The sequence below is a fragment of the Diorhabda carinulata genome, chromosome 5, assembly GCF_026250575.1.
Source record: "Diorhabda carinulata isolate Delta chromosome 5, icDioCari1.1, whole genome shotgun sequence".
Lineage (NCBI taxonomy): Eukaryota > Metazoa > Arthropoda > Insecta > Coleoptera > Chrysomelidae > Diorhabda > Diorhabda carinulata.
In genome coordinates this window covers 4,949,733-4,963,116 of record NC_079464.1, presented here as the reverse complement: position 1 = coordinate 4,963,116, position 13,384 = coordinate 4,949,733, and the positions used below count along the sequence as shown (strand labels likewise).

At 29.0% G+C, this 13,384-nt stretch overlaps 2 protein-coding genes across 5 annotated transcripts; one reads left to right on the top strand and one right to left on the bottom strand.

The window, feature by feature from the left end:
- The first annotated feature begins 52 nt into the window (after positions 1-52).
- On the top strand, positions 53-12,529 carry LOC130894047 (NEDD8 ultimate buster 1-like). 3 transcript variants are annotated; one of them, XM_057800584.1, is made up of 11 exons: positions 53-276; positions 5,831-6,013; positions 6,067-6,326; positions 6,384-6,585; positions 7,587-7,744; positions 7,803-7,999; positions 8,060-8,221; positions 9,581-9,719; positions 9,777-10,008; positions 11,660-11,789; positions 12,292-12,529. In XM_057800584.1, exons 2-11 carry the CDS (start codon positions 5,888-5,890, stop codon positions 12,465-12,467), a joined length of 1,782 nt encoding a protein of 593 aa, XP_057656567.1. In that variant the 5' UTR covers positions 53-276; positions 5,831-5,887; the 3' UTR covers positions 12,468-12,529. The 3 variants fall into 3 exon arrangements, 2 of the variants coding, with proteins under 2 accessions (XP_057656567.1, XP_057656566.1); XR_009059278.1 differs by having other exon boundaries at positions 115-705; positions 11,664-11,789; XM_057800583.1 differs by having other exon boundaries at positions 115-705.
- On the bottom strand, positions 1,509-5,793 carry LOC130894049 (something about silencing protein 10). 2 transcript variants are annotated; one of them, XM_057800585.1, is made up of 9 exons: positions 5,513-5,793; positions 5,348-5,459; positions 3,989-4,285; positions 3,773-3,905; positions 3,589-3,706; positions 3,366-3,531; positions 2,317-2,566; positions 2,063-2,202; positions 1,509-1,642 (listed from the first exon to the last, which is right to left on the bottom strand). In XM_057800585.1, the coding sequence occupies exons 1-9, from the start codon at positions 5,515-5,517 to the stop codon at positions 1,550-1,552; spliced, it is 1,314 nt and encodes a 437-aa protein (XP_057656568.1). In that variant the 5' UTR covers positions 5,518-5,793; the 3' UTR covers positions 1,509-1,549. The 2 variants fall into 2 exon arrangements, with proteins under 2 accessions (XP_057656568.1, XP_057656569.1); XM_057800586.1 differs by having other exon boundaries at positions 2,063-2,199; positions 5,513-5,785.
- Positions 12,530-13,384: the final 855 nt, after the last annotated feature.

Sequence of the window (13,384 nt, the reverse complement as noted above, 5' to 3'; positions counted from 1 at the left end):
TGGTTATTTCTTCAATTTCATTTTAATTCATAGCTTATCATGTACAAGGAACGGTTAGAAATAAAAAGAAGAATGTACATTTTTTGTTTATATTTTGAAGTGTTAAGTTTTATCTAGTTTTTTTTTCGATAAAGTTCGAGGTATTTCATTAAAAGTGGTCACTCTTCTAGACGATTGTGCATTATTACGGTGATATAAAAATTATCGGGTGTATTTGTTTTTCTGAAAGTCGCAGAAAAAGTTTTATTTTAAAGGTTTGGGTAACAAATATACATGGTAGGTTTTAATGCAATGAATAACATGTAAAAAGGAAACTACCGGTAATATTTTACTAAAAATTTGCATACGGTAATTTTATAATTGGTTAAGAATTTGTTATTTGTTCCACAAGTTGATAACACAATATTATTCTAGCCGCAATACACAAATGTATGCTTAGTTGTCTATAGATATTTGTTCACTCCCATATTACTTCATAGTTTATCATGTACGAGGAACGGTTAGAAAAAAAAAGAAGAAAGTTAATACTTTCAAGTTTCATTGCATCCGTAGCTTTTTCCAATTAAGTTCGATTTTATTATAAGTAGTAATTCTTATTAGACGATTATATATTTCTTAAATAATACAACAATTATCGATTGTATATATTCAAAGATACGTCACAGAAAGCGTTTTGTTCTGACGATTTGTGTAACAAATATACAGGTAGGTATAGCACCATAAATAGACATGTATATGGGAAACTATGGATAAAATTTTTCTGAAAATTTGTGTGCAGAAGTTGTCGGATGTTCTCGTTTTAGTTAAAATATTTTCAATCGTGTACGACGTCACAGAGAAAGTTTAATTTGGACGAATTTTGTAACAAATATATATATACAGGTAGATATAACGCGATAAACATGTAGATGGGAAACTACGGATAATATTTCCCTGAAAATTTGTATACACGTGTTTTTGTAGGTGTTCGTTTTAGTAGAAATATTTTTAATTATCTACATTTTGTTTTCACAGTTTGCGTGACAAATATACACGGTCGGTACAGCATGATAAATAGACATTTACATGGGAAATTACTGTTAGTATTTCTCTGAGAATTTGCATACAGAAGTTTTCGGATGTGCTGGTTTCAATTGAAATATTTTCAATCGTGTATGGCTTCCAGTTATATCATAAGTAGATCCCAAATTATCTTTATATGAAATTACTGGTTTTTATGTAATTTTTGATGTATTTCAATATAACTTAATAGGAAATACCATTAAAGATTCTAGTTTTGTTATTTTGACAAATAAATCTCTTGGAAAAATTCATTTTCTGGAAACAATTAATAAGGTGGAATTTTAGTAAAATTGGCGTGAAACAATTGAAACTCTTTCAATTTTTGTAATCTACTGAAAAATTCTCTAAAAAATTACCACCAACATAACCTCATTTTACATTTCCTCAATTCCCATGCTAGTTTTGTGTGTGTAGTAAACTTTATAGTGGTATAAATAACAACATAATTGGTTAACATAATATATTTATTAATGTCAATAAAAATACATTAAGTTTTGATCTTAATACTCCTCGAAACACTAGCTTTGATACCAGATATTTCACCACCATATCGAGATAGCTCCTTCCTAGGCTCACGGACCTAAACAACAACAATGTATTTTTATGTAAAGCTTGTTCATATTCACGATCTGTCATTTATATTGTGAACAATGATCAAAAAATCAATGGATAGACTGAATTTTAGAGAAACTGAAGAATATGGAGAAAGACAGTGAAAGAAATAGATACAAAAGGGACCGAAACCCTCAAAAAGGGACTCAAATACCCAGATAAAGATATAAGAAAAGTTAAGTAAACAAGAAGCAATAAGAGAAAAATAAAGCTGAATTTGTATGGATTTATCATATATAACAATAATTGTAGTAAGAATCAAAGACAAAGGAAGAAGTGGAAAACTGAGGAAGATAGAGAAGACAGGAAAAGAAAAGGATCAAAACCTTCATCGTAACATTTAAAATTGTGAAATAAAAAAATAACTAAATGTGAAAATAATACTTACAGCTCCTTTACGGCGAATAATCGCTTTTCTATACTTGAGTTTGTGTTTAACCCTGGGATTCCGTTGCTCCTTCTTCCTGTGAGGTGTAAGACCTTTGTTCTTGGCCATTTCATAAGTAATAGCCCTTTTGGAAGGTTCTTCTAAACATAACAAATCATGTTTAATCTTTTAAATTAATTGTTCATAGCACATTTAAAGACTGTTTGTTTGCCTTTATATAAAACTCTAAATAATCAAATAAAAAATTTCCCCACCTGTCGCATTTTCTACAGTTTCACTATTTTCTTCGATATCCTCATCTTCCTCTCCTTCTGAAGAACTGATATCATCTTTAACTAGACTAGTATCATCAAATTTAACTTTCTTAACGTTTCCAGGAACGTTCGTTTTAGATTGTTTTCTTTTAACGGCACTTGTTTCTAAAGACTTATCCTTAATTTCTTGGAGAAGTTTCAACATTTTCTTTTTCTTCTTTAGTTCAGTATCACCAGATTCTTGGTTATCCTACAGATCAATCCATTTATGCAAAATTCAAAGTCATAAAGTACATAAATATTAAGTTGAAGAATAATAGTGAAATGGTGCTAACTTAAGTGCAAACCTAGAATTGGAAAGCATGTGAACATGAAAAATACCTGTCAAATGACAATTGCAAACCATTGATGATATTGGGAGAGGTAAAAGTGAGAAGAGACCCATATTTGATGACAAATATGATACAAGAACTACTAGTAGTAAAAACCCAATCCAAATCAAGAGAATGATCTTAAAACCACTAGATTCAAACAGAAGCACTACCTTACTAGCCACCTTAAGAAGCAACTGTTGAAATTAGTTCTAGTAGAAAAGAAAGAATTTACATTCTGTAAAAGAGGTAACCAAGAAAAGAAGAGCTCTGATGGTGTTATCATGTCCTAGATCACTCTAAAAAGTTGCTCCGAAATGCTGTTTGATCCAAAAGGTATTTAGATCAAACCAAAAACAGGTTACTATACTGGTTTCCTTACAGAGCACTGTAGAAAGTAACAAGGGTAGTTTCTGTAGGAAGAACGATGAAATTCCAATTCATTCCTTTAGGAGCAAATATTAACCATGAAACCAATACACATACTGTGAAATTGAAAGGAGATATCAAAAACAGAGGGGCCACAGTAGAAATTCAAGCTGCAGCCCTTCGTTAAATAATTCTACAATTAAAAACATTGATAATTTTTATAATTTTGCTGTAATCTAAAAAAAGCTATTAAATATAAAATACAAATTATAGCCAGTTATTAGAGGAGATATAATGTGAAATACTTACAGTTTTCAGTAATAATTCAATCTGTGGTTGAATAACTTCTTCATAAATAGGTTCCAGTTGCAAAAGAAATTGGCGGTATTGATAAAGTCGTTTTATCAGTGGATGGTTTTGAACGTTCACTTTGGACGATTTTAATAATAGATACATGTAAATGTTTGTACAATAGCTGAAAGAATATTTCATTTTTATACAGTTTGTTTAATATTTAATCACATTTACTTACTTCAATATTAATTCATACATCTTTTGAACAAAATCTGTGGCTTTGCAAGATGGTATTTCTCCATTTTCTACTTTTTTTAATAACGGAAGTAAAAAAGTTTTTGCTACCGTCATTTTGTCTATAAATTCAATAAAAAAAAAATAATAGAAATTATTACAAACTGTAATTTTTTTGAAAAACTCACTTTCAAAATCAGAAACGAGATTGAAAAATTCTGGAGATTCCTTTTGCATTATTTCTAATTGTTGTCTTTTAGATAATTTTGAAATATCTCTCTTAATGATTTCTTCATGTTGTTTATCACGTTCTTCAATTTCCTTCAAATCAAAATGATAATTTTTTAATTTAGAATCTTCTCGAAATAATTATTTTTTTTTATAAATATTTATAATATACATACTTTCCTGAATATATCCAAATTGAAATCATCGTCATCTAACTGCTGGACTAATTGTTTTTGTAATGTTATTGCTTCTTCTTCTTCTAACTCTGCCAATTGGGCATCTTTGCCTTGAAAACCACCATAATCATCATCAACATAATCAGTTTTGTAGTATTTCCGTTTATCTTTGCCCCAAGCTCTAATATCTGGTAAATCGTCATCATCTTGGCCTTCAACATCACTCAAGGCTAATTCATTATTATCACTATCATCATCATCATCTGAATGATCTGATGTAACACCAAAAACTTCTTGCTAAATAATGAAATATGAAGATATGTTTGTTAATGGATTTGATTATTAAAATTACTACAATCGTGAGCAAAAAATGGACTCAGTGGACATCCCTGCAATCGCAACTTTAAAGCTTATGGTACTAGCTTTAAAATTATATAGAATATTGTAATGTTTATTGTTCTTACAGTCTAACAATATGATTAGTAACCACCCTTTTTATGCTTGTTTACAATAGTGCTAATTAGTGGTAACTGACCCTTATAAAACATTATCTACCTAATCCATCACTTATCAATTAACAATCAAACGTCAACAGAACATTATGTCAACGATAAGTAAGAATTCTACCTCCAAATGAACACAAGTGATAAAGCTTAAGTCTACAGAAGACCTGGCTTTTAGAGGAGGTTCCTAGATGGTTTGGGAGGTCATTTCAATGGAAACAAAAACCAAGTTGGATTCTATTGAAACTGGCGATGGAGTGGGGGTTAACAGCGAACTGATACATAAGAGAAATTTTAGGGGATCATTTCAATTTCATTGGTGAAAACTTCATCTTAATACAGTACAATGGCCGTCCACAAACCGTTGTTTTTTTACAGCAGTATTTACAGGATGACAAAATTACTGATATGGCTAGAGAATACCTAGACTGAAATCCTATCGAGCATTTAGGATGAACAAAAGTTTCGGCTAGAAATCCTGCACCAGCCATGAAATTGTACCTCAAAACTTACTTACTGAAGAATGGGACAGCATTGAACCAGATCAAATAAATAAGCTTATTTGATCCATGAAATTTTCTTTGCTGTTAATTATAACCCTTTTTCATTGTTTAAATTTCCTTTTTAATTGATTTTTTTTACCAAAAAAACAACATAGATCACTCATTATGAAGCTGAGACTAATAGCTTTGAGGTACTAAGTTCGGAAAATTAATGGAAGCTACAGATGTTTTGCTAGAGACCTCAGACCGCAAACGTATGACTTTTTACCTCACGAATGTAGTTTTTCAACTTGAAATATATAAAAAATTATTTCTCAATTTATTACAGTGAATTTTAAATAAAAATTACTAACTTCATTTTCTGAATCGATATCTTTATGTCTCACTTTATTTAGTAATATTTTTTCATTTTCTGTATATTCATCATCAGAATCTGAGACGCTATAATCATCATCGTCCTGGAATCTAAAGCAAATTATTATTATTATGTTAGATATTTATCTATTAGAAATACTCACCCCATTTTTATATTATAAGCCTTTCAAATTTTAAAAACCAATCGAGAACACGTTTTTCTTGTTACCAAATGTTTACAAAAATTAAAGTAACCTCACAAAATATTCTTTTTTATTGAAATGGTGTGAGAAAAATGGGATGAACAATGATTTACAGATCAGTTGTTTGTAGTCTGATTGTATTAATTTAACAATCATTAATCATTCCTCATGTACATATTTTACTAATTTTATTTAACTGGAAAAATGGTTTTTCACTAGAATTATTGTATATTCAGTCACTGTCACTAACAGATGACTTGTATTTTGTGTTTATCTTAGATAAACTAATTTATCAATGGTATTCACACAAAGTAAACAAAAATTCAAATACAAAAGATGAGTAACTCCTTACTTAAAGAAGATTATTTGATTCGGATTAGGGCAAAACTTAGAAATGATGGAATTAAATTATGGCAACCACCTTATTGTCAAGGTACGAAGATATCCGACGATGATATTAAGGTATTTATTATATTTAATTTGATATTTAATTATAGCAAATTTATAAATTACAGAACCTTTCAAACGACATCGGCCAAAATTTAAATATTCCAGTTGATATTTGTCAAGATATTCTTAAAACTTTACAAGCTAAGGCGCTGGAAAATTTAAAACAAAAAAATTTGTATCAGGAATCTGGTTTGGCTACCATAAAAATAAAAATTTTGCAACAATCTTCACCCAAAAGAGTGATTCAAAAAGAACTATTATTATCTATGACAACTATTGAATTAAAGGAAATAATTAAAAACGACGCGGATATTTCTTTAGAAGGGTAAATAACTGTTTTATACATATATATTTATCATTTGAAGAAATATATCATTTGTAGATTAAAGTTGATAAATTCAGGAAGAATATTAAAAGATCCCGATTCTCTTGGCAGCCAGGGCGTTAAAAATGGTTCTCAAATACTTGCTATTATTTTAACAGAAACATCATCTCACTTTCTTCAAACAGAAAATCAAATTAAGGAATTGGAAAGCATTAAAACTGATTCAAAGTTATTGGCTTTAGACAACGAGTACATGCAGGTAAAATTTGAAGTGGAATGCAATTTTTATTGATAAAAAAACTTTTTAACGGTTATATAAATTGGAAAAACATTAATAAGCTCATCAAAATGATGATGACAGTGTAAATCATATGTAATGAAGAGGGACGGAAAAATTCAAGATTTTGATATAAATAGTGGAGTCAGACAGCTAATAGGTACAATTATTAACAAAGACATCCAAATATTGCCGTACACAGATGATCTGGTGATAATAATGAGTAGTGTAAGAATCCCAAACATTCTTAAAGATCAAGCAGGAAGCTAGTAAAAGATGACTAGAGCTTAATTAAGTAAACTAAGATAATAACTAAGTATATGCAGTTGAAAAGAAAACATAATGCCACTAAATAGAAGAAAATACCAATAGGAAAATATATATTTGAGGGGGTTTACAATTTTAAATACTTGGAGTAACAGTTAACAAGCATAAGAACAAGGTGAGGAAATTATTCAAAGGATCCAAGCTTCTAATGTTATGCAAGAAAATCAGCAGATTTATTAAAATGAAAATTTATGAGTAACTGTAAGGTCAACAGTAACTTATGGAGAAGAAATTATGATTCTAACAAAAGCAAAATATTATCACTTTTGAAAGAAAATTATATGGGCCATAGAAGTTGTGTCATGAACATTATATTAATACTGAAAAATCATAGTGCAATAAAAAAAAACCAACGGAGAGTCCACGGATGGTGGAGTAATACCACTACAAGAAAAAGTGAAGAAAATAGTGGAAGAATCTAAAAAAAGGCAATGAACTTTAGTTTAAAAAAGAAAAATGGTTAAAACGTGGATTGGCTCACCACAAGAAATAAGTCAAATTGATGGAGAGGGTTACTGTTCCTGGAATATACAACTGATTATACAAAGGTGGATAATCTTGGAGATTATAGTCAATTTTGGAAAATCAGAAAGCTCTCAACCGATTATATATTTGTAAATTGGGAATATGTTTATAAGGATCAGATTTTCTTCTAGGTGGAAGATCAATTTGGAAATTCATTAAAAATCCCTCCGGAAGAAAGAAAAGCTCTTGTTGTGGCTATGGCATTACACGAAAAGGGAAAATATGCTTTGAAACGAGATGATTATTCAAGGGCCTTAGTATTTTTCCTTGAAGCAGATCAAGAATTCAGGTTAGTTTTTACCCAATTACTCATATCAAAATATATGATAAATAAAATTATTTTACAGCCAATGCAATTCCCAATTATTAAAAACAGTAGATAATTACGCACTTTTGGATTTGGATATAGCTTGGTGTTATTTATGTCTGGAAAGTTTTGTTCAGTTACCAGAGGCCGAAGAAAGACTGAAAAGATGCGAACAAAAGTTTCATTCAACTTACGGTCCTAATTTAGAAAGACTAGTCGCTGTAAAAGGAACTCCAGGTGAATATTAGTCGTTTCAATTGAACTTCTTGAAAGTTTTTAATATTCTAAATATTATAGGAAACGAGGAAGCTTTATTTATGAGACTTCATTTACTTCAAGCTATAGTTTTTTATCATCAAAATAAAAGACTTGAAGCACTGAATCTTTTACGTAAAGCTGAACAAGAATTGGAATCATTGAAAGTGGACGAACAGAGTTTAGTAACTCTAATAGAACTAGGTAGGTTGATTAATCTATACATAAAGTTGAATAGTTGCTCTGAATTTTATTATTAACAGAAAATTTGCATTTTAGTGGTGAAAAATATGATTTTAGTGAACAACCTTTTAATTTTCAAGGTACCATGTGACGGTACATTGTGTAATTGTGAGTGTTGGTGTAGTGGTAGTATAAACAGTGTGTTCAGTATGAATACCATTAACAGTTCCAGAAATTTCAACTTAGTAAGGTTCTTGAAGTTGAAAACTGATTGGAAGATGATTTTCTCATCTCTGGGTTGATATTTTAGAATTTTTGTCATTAAATTGTGTTCAATTTGAACCATTCTTCTAACTACTATTTTGGTATTTCTGCTCTAAATTCTGTTTTTAACAAAAATTTTTGGTTGATTTTAGTGAAAAGCCTTGCACATTCAAAAGTATCATGTTATTATATATATATATATATATATATATATATATATATATATATATATATATATATATATTGCTAGTTCCAAATCTGTTTAGATGATGGAAACTAACTAGTTTTCTTTTCTCTGAGTTGAGATGTTGAGATTTTTCTCTCAAATATTTGTAAAATGTGTTTAAAGTGAACTATTTGCTTCTAATATCATCTGTGATTGTATATAATAACCTTAGTAGTTCATTTGATCCATTCTTCTAACTACTACTTTGTTATTTCTGCTTTAAATTATGTTTTTATCAAAAATTTTGGTTGATTTTGGTGAATAACCTTCCAATTTTGTTTTTCTCATGGTTGTAATCACCAAATTTATTCGGAAAATGTTAACTAACTGGTTTTCTCATGCCTAGTTAGCTATTTCATATTTTTTCAAAACTATTTTTGAAATAAGGTCAAATTGGATCAACTGTGTGTAATATTTACTATGTATATAGTGAATTCCTATCATTTCTTTGATCCCCTCCTGATATTTAATCTAACCTCTAAATTTTTTTTTGCATTTTTAAGGTTCATAATTTGATCCCTATTTCCTATAACACATTTATTCAATTTAATAGTTAATTAATTGGGTTAAAATTAATTTTTGATATATTATAGTTATTATAACATCTACGTTTAACAAAAATATCACTTTGCACTGTTAATATTCCCAAATAATTAATTTAAAAACGATTTATTTAAACTTTTTCATCTTTCTATATAACTGTGATATTGGGAAATAATTACAATTAGTTTCCATTAAAAATGACCATGAAAAACACTATGAGGTTCTTCAGAATACTTTATTTCATATAAATCTCCTTATAATGTTTATTTTCTTTGGGATTGGTTTAAAAATAAAATAATTTTCACCTATTCTGTTATTATGTAACCAAAATAAAAATTCCATTTTAGGTTACACCACCACAGAAGCTACTTTAGGTTTACGGGCTACCAGAGGTGATGTTAACCGGGCAGCTAATTATATCAACGAAAATAGAGAAAAAAGAGAGGAAGCCAGGAAAAAAGCAAAAGCAGAAGCTATTTTAGAAAAGTAACTATTCATCGATTACCTTTTTTAAATAATATTTATATTTTTTTTATATTATAGAGAAAGAAAAAAATTGGGTTTCTGCGTAGATGGTAAACAATACGTCGATCCTAAATTCGTAAAAATTTTAGTGAACATGGGATATTCGATGGAAGCGTCTCGGATCGCGCTTAAAAATTGTAACAACATTATAACTGATAGCGTTCAATACATTCAAGAAAATCCATTACCCGGTCCCAGCGGTTCCAAAAGTACTCAATTGCTATCGTTTCTCGACGAATTAACCCATGAGGTAAATCTGAATAATTGAGAATCCAATAGGCTATCAATTGCTGTCCTTCTGCTTGAGTCATAAACTGTCGAAAGCTTTATTAATGTCAAAGAATACTGCAGTAGTTCCACCCCGATTTAATCTAGTAATTTTTATGTTGTTTAAAATTATTTTTTATCTTTTATAACTCCGAACTACTGCAGTATTCTTTGATATTAATAAAGCTTTCGACAGTTTATGACTCAAGCAGAAGAATACCAGTTTTATAGTCTATTGGATTGTTAACTGGTTTTGGGGGATTGATTTACTGAAACTTTTGATAATTATTTCGCTAAGCAGACATAATTACATTGTTCAACTTGTTTCCCACCACTACACTGTCTAACTTGTGAACGAAATTGGAACAAATTATACTTAATTAGCTACATCGATAACCCCTGAATGTAGTAGGATTCTGCTACTGCATTGTTATTATTTTTTTATATCATTATTTGAAACTTAATCTTTTCTTTACTACCCTACACCCTATAGGTAACAGGTATATTCTTTTCTCATATTTTTGCTATAATAATAGGATCAAAATTGTGGATAAAAATGTCACAAATTATGAACGTATGCTCATATTAGTTTTACTATTTTTTTCTATGTTCTTTCTTTGTATATCAAATCTTCTGTACTCGATAATCTACCGCCCATTTTTGGTACTTGTTACTTCTAGTGCTAATTTAGAAGAGTTTCTTCATGATTTCTCTGATTTCACCAGCAGGTGAATATTTACATATTTTTTCCTTTACATGTTTCCAATTTCCAAATGCTTTCAATTTTGTTTTCATTCTAATGATTTCCTGTATTAAATTTTTATCCTATATACCCCTTAATAATTATATAAATTAAACCTATGTACTATTTTATTTTCATATCATGTTTCCTCAAGAAATTTCACTAATTATCTTTTCCAGTTTCTTTCTTCTTGTGTCAAATCTGATAATTTGCAAACAATTCTTGGTACCTGTTAATTCTTGTGCTGAATATAGAAAAATTCCTTGTTTTTATAATTATTTCTTTTATTTTATCAGCAGGTGATTATTCACATAGCTTTTCTATTTTAATATCTTTTGTGTCATTAATTTTTCTTTTCTTTATCTTAGAAGTTATTTTTGGTACCTGGTACTTCTATTAGTTAAATTAAATAAGCCTCTTCATGCTTCCTCAATTTTTATCTCCATTTCTTTAGCAGATTTTTTCCTATCTCCTTGTAACCTTCCTTGCTCATCCCCTATTTCCAACACGCAATCAAATCCGCTGTTACTTTGATTATTTTCAGCAATACCTATGTCTTATATGTATTTTTCTATTTTCATATCTAGCTAGTTTTTCCACTAATTTTCTTCCCTCCATTAGAAATCTTCTTTCATGTTTCATTTTCTAATTTTCCTGGTACGTCCCCTATTTCCAAAAAGCATTAAATTTTGATTATCTCCACCAATTCATTTTTCTTTTGTAATTTTTTATTTTTATATAAGTTTTTATTCACTAATTTCCTTTCCTCTACTTTTGGATTGGATTCATAATTTTCTCATTACCTTTCTTTGGAGTTATCAGTAGGTGTATAATCACATTTTTCTAGCGATTTTCAATAGTTTTCCGATACTTTTTTTATGTATTTCACTAGTTAGAATCAGCCGGTTTTGATCCCAGAATGGCACGACTGGCTTTATCTAAACATTCTGGAGATATCATGAAAGCTGCTGAAGAACTTATTGAAAATGACGGTATCGTTCTTGGGGATTTATCAGACATAGGTAAGTACACCTATGTCATTATTCAACAAAAGTTTTTTGTTAATTTTACTTTTTTCCTATATCTAGTTGAAATATTCAATTGTAATATTTATATAACCCACTAGTTTATATTCTATAGTATTTCTAAAGTTATTTGATTAATTAAATTTTCTAATGAATATAGAAAATGTTTTTTTCAAATTAAAATATGAAACTTATTACTACAAACACATATTTATATGAAAATATATGTTTATCTTAATATATTGTCTTGATTTTAAGACCCATAATCAAAATAAATCATAAAAAAAAACTTAAAAAGAACTAAGAAGCAGGAAGGTTGAAAAATATACATTTATTGACAATTTTGATATAATTTGATAAATTTGAAATATAAAAATGCATGACAATGAAAATAAAAGTGATTGTAGCAAAAATCTCCAAGATAATTGTCAAATAAGGAAAAAAAACTTTTGTAGTTTTTGGATTGTATTTTTACACTATTATTTGATGTTTTCACCAGTTGGTGTGGAGAGTCTTGAGAATATAAAGAAACGAATGAATGAGAATAAAGAGAAAAACGAAGCATTACAGAGATTGAAAGAAGATATGGAAACTGTAGACGACGATCACCTCGACATAAATCTTGTTAAAGAAGAAATGTTTCTACGACAATATTTATCTCTTTTAAACCAATAATTGAATATAAGACGTAATGTGAACATATTGTATTTTTGTACGAATTAAAAAAATTATGTCTGTGTTCTTGTTTCATTTTTTTCCTTTCCGATCAGGTTATTTTTTTAAAAAATATGATAGTCTCAATTATTTTCTTTCGTGGTTTATAATGCTGCATATAAGGTGGCAACAGAAAATAAAATATACTGTACCTTGATAATAATTACCAAAAAACCAAATTATCGATTTCATAAAAAACTTCAAATAACGAAGTTATTTGATAAATTCAACACGTTCCCAGCAGCTTTAGCCAATTTGGCAATAACGGTAATGAAATGAAAGTAAAAATACGATAAATGAAAAAATTTCGATTTGTTTACACGTTGATAGTTAAGTTGATCTATGGTCTAGTCGTCGAGAATGATCGGTAATATATCGATAGTATCGATGATAATCGGACAATATGGCCGAAATTTCGAATCACGTTATTGAAATAGTCTATCAATGAATAACAATATCGGTATACGTTCCTTAACTTATTCGGAATCATACCAGCCAACAAAGCGTGCTAAATTGACAGTTCATTATCAAATAGCGATCGTTAATTGGTCACCAACTAACTCTGAAAAGATTCTAAATTGCGCGAGCAAAGCTTTATTTGTCAAATCACTACTTTCACCACAGATATCGCTTAATTGTTGCGTATTTGGCAGCTCTATCTGTCAGTAAAAATTCCTTATATCTATAATTAAACTTTCATTGTAAATTAATAATGAAAAATGTTTTTTCAAAATTCAGTATTATTTCCAAAGTCAATAAATACATAAAACGTGATTCTATAACTTATAGTTTATTCTATGATCCTGAAAATGCGTTTGTAAAGAGAACCTCTATACTTTTAATTTTGCTATTGCTGAAGGAGAATTGATTTAGAGGTC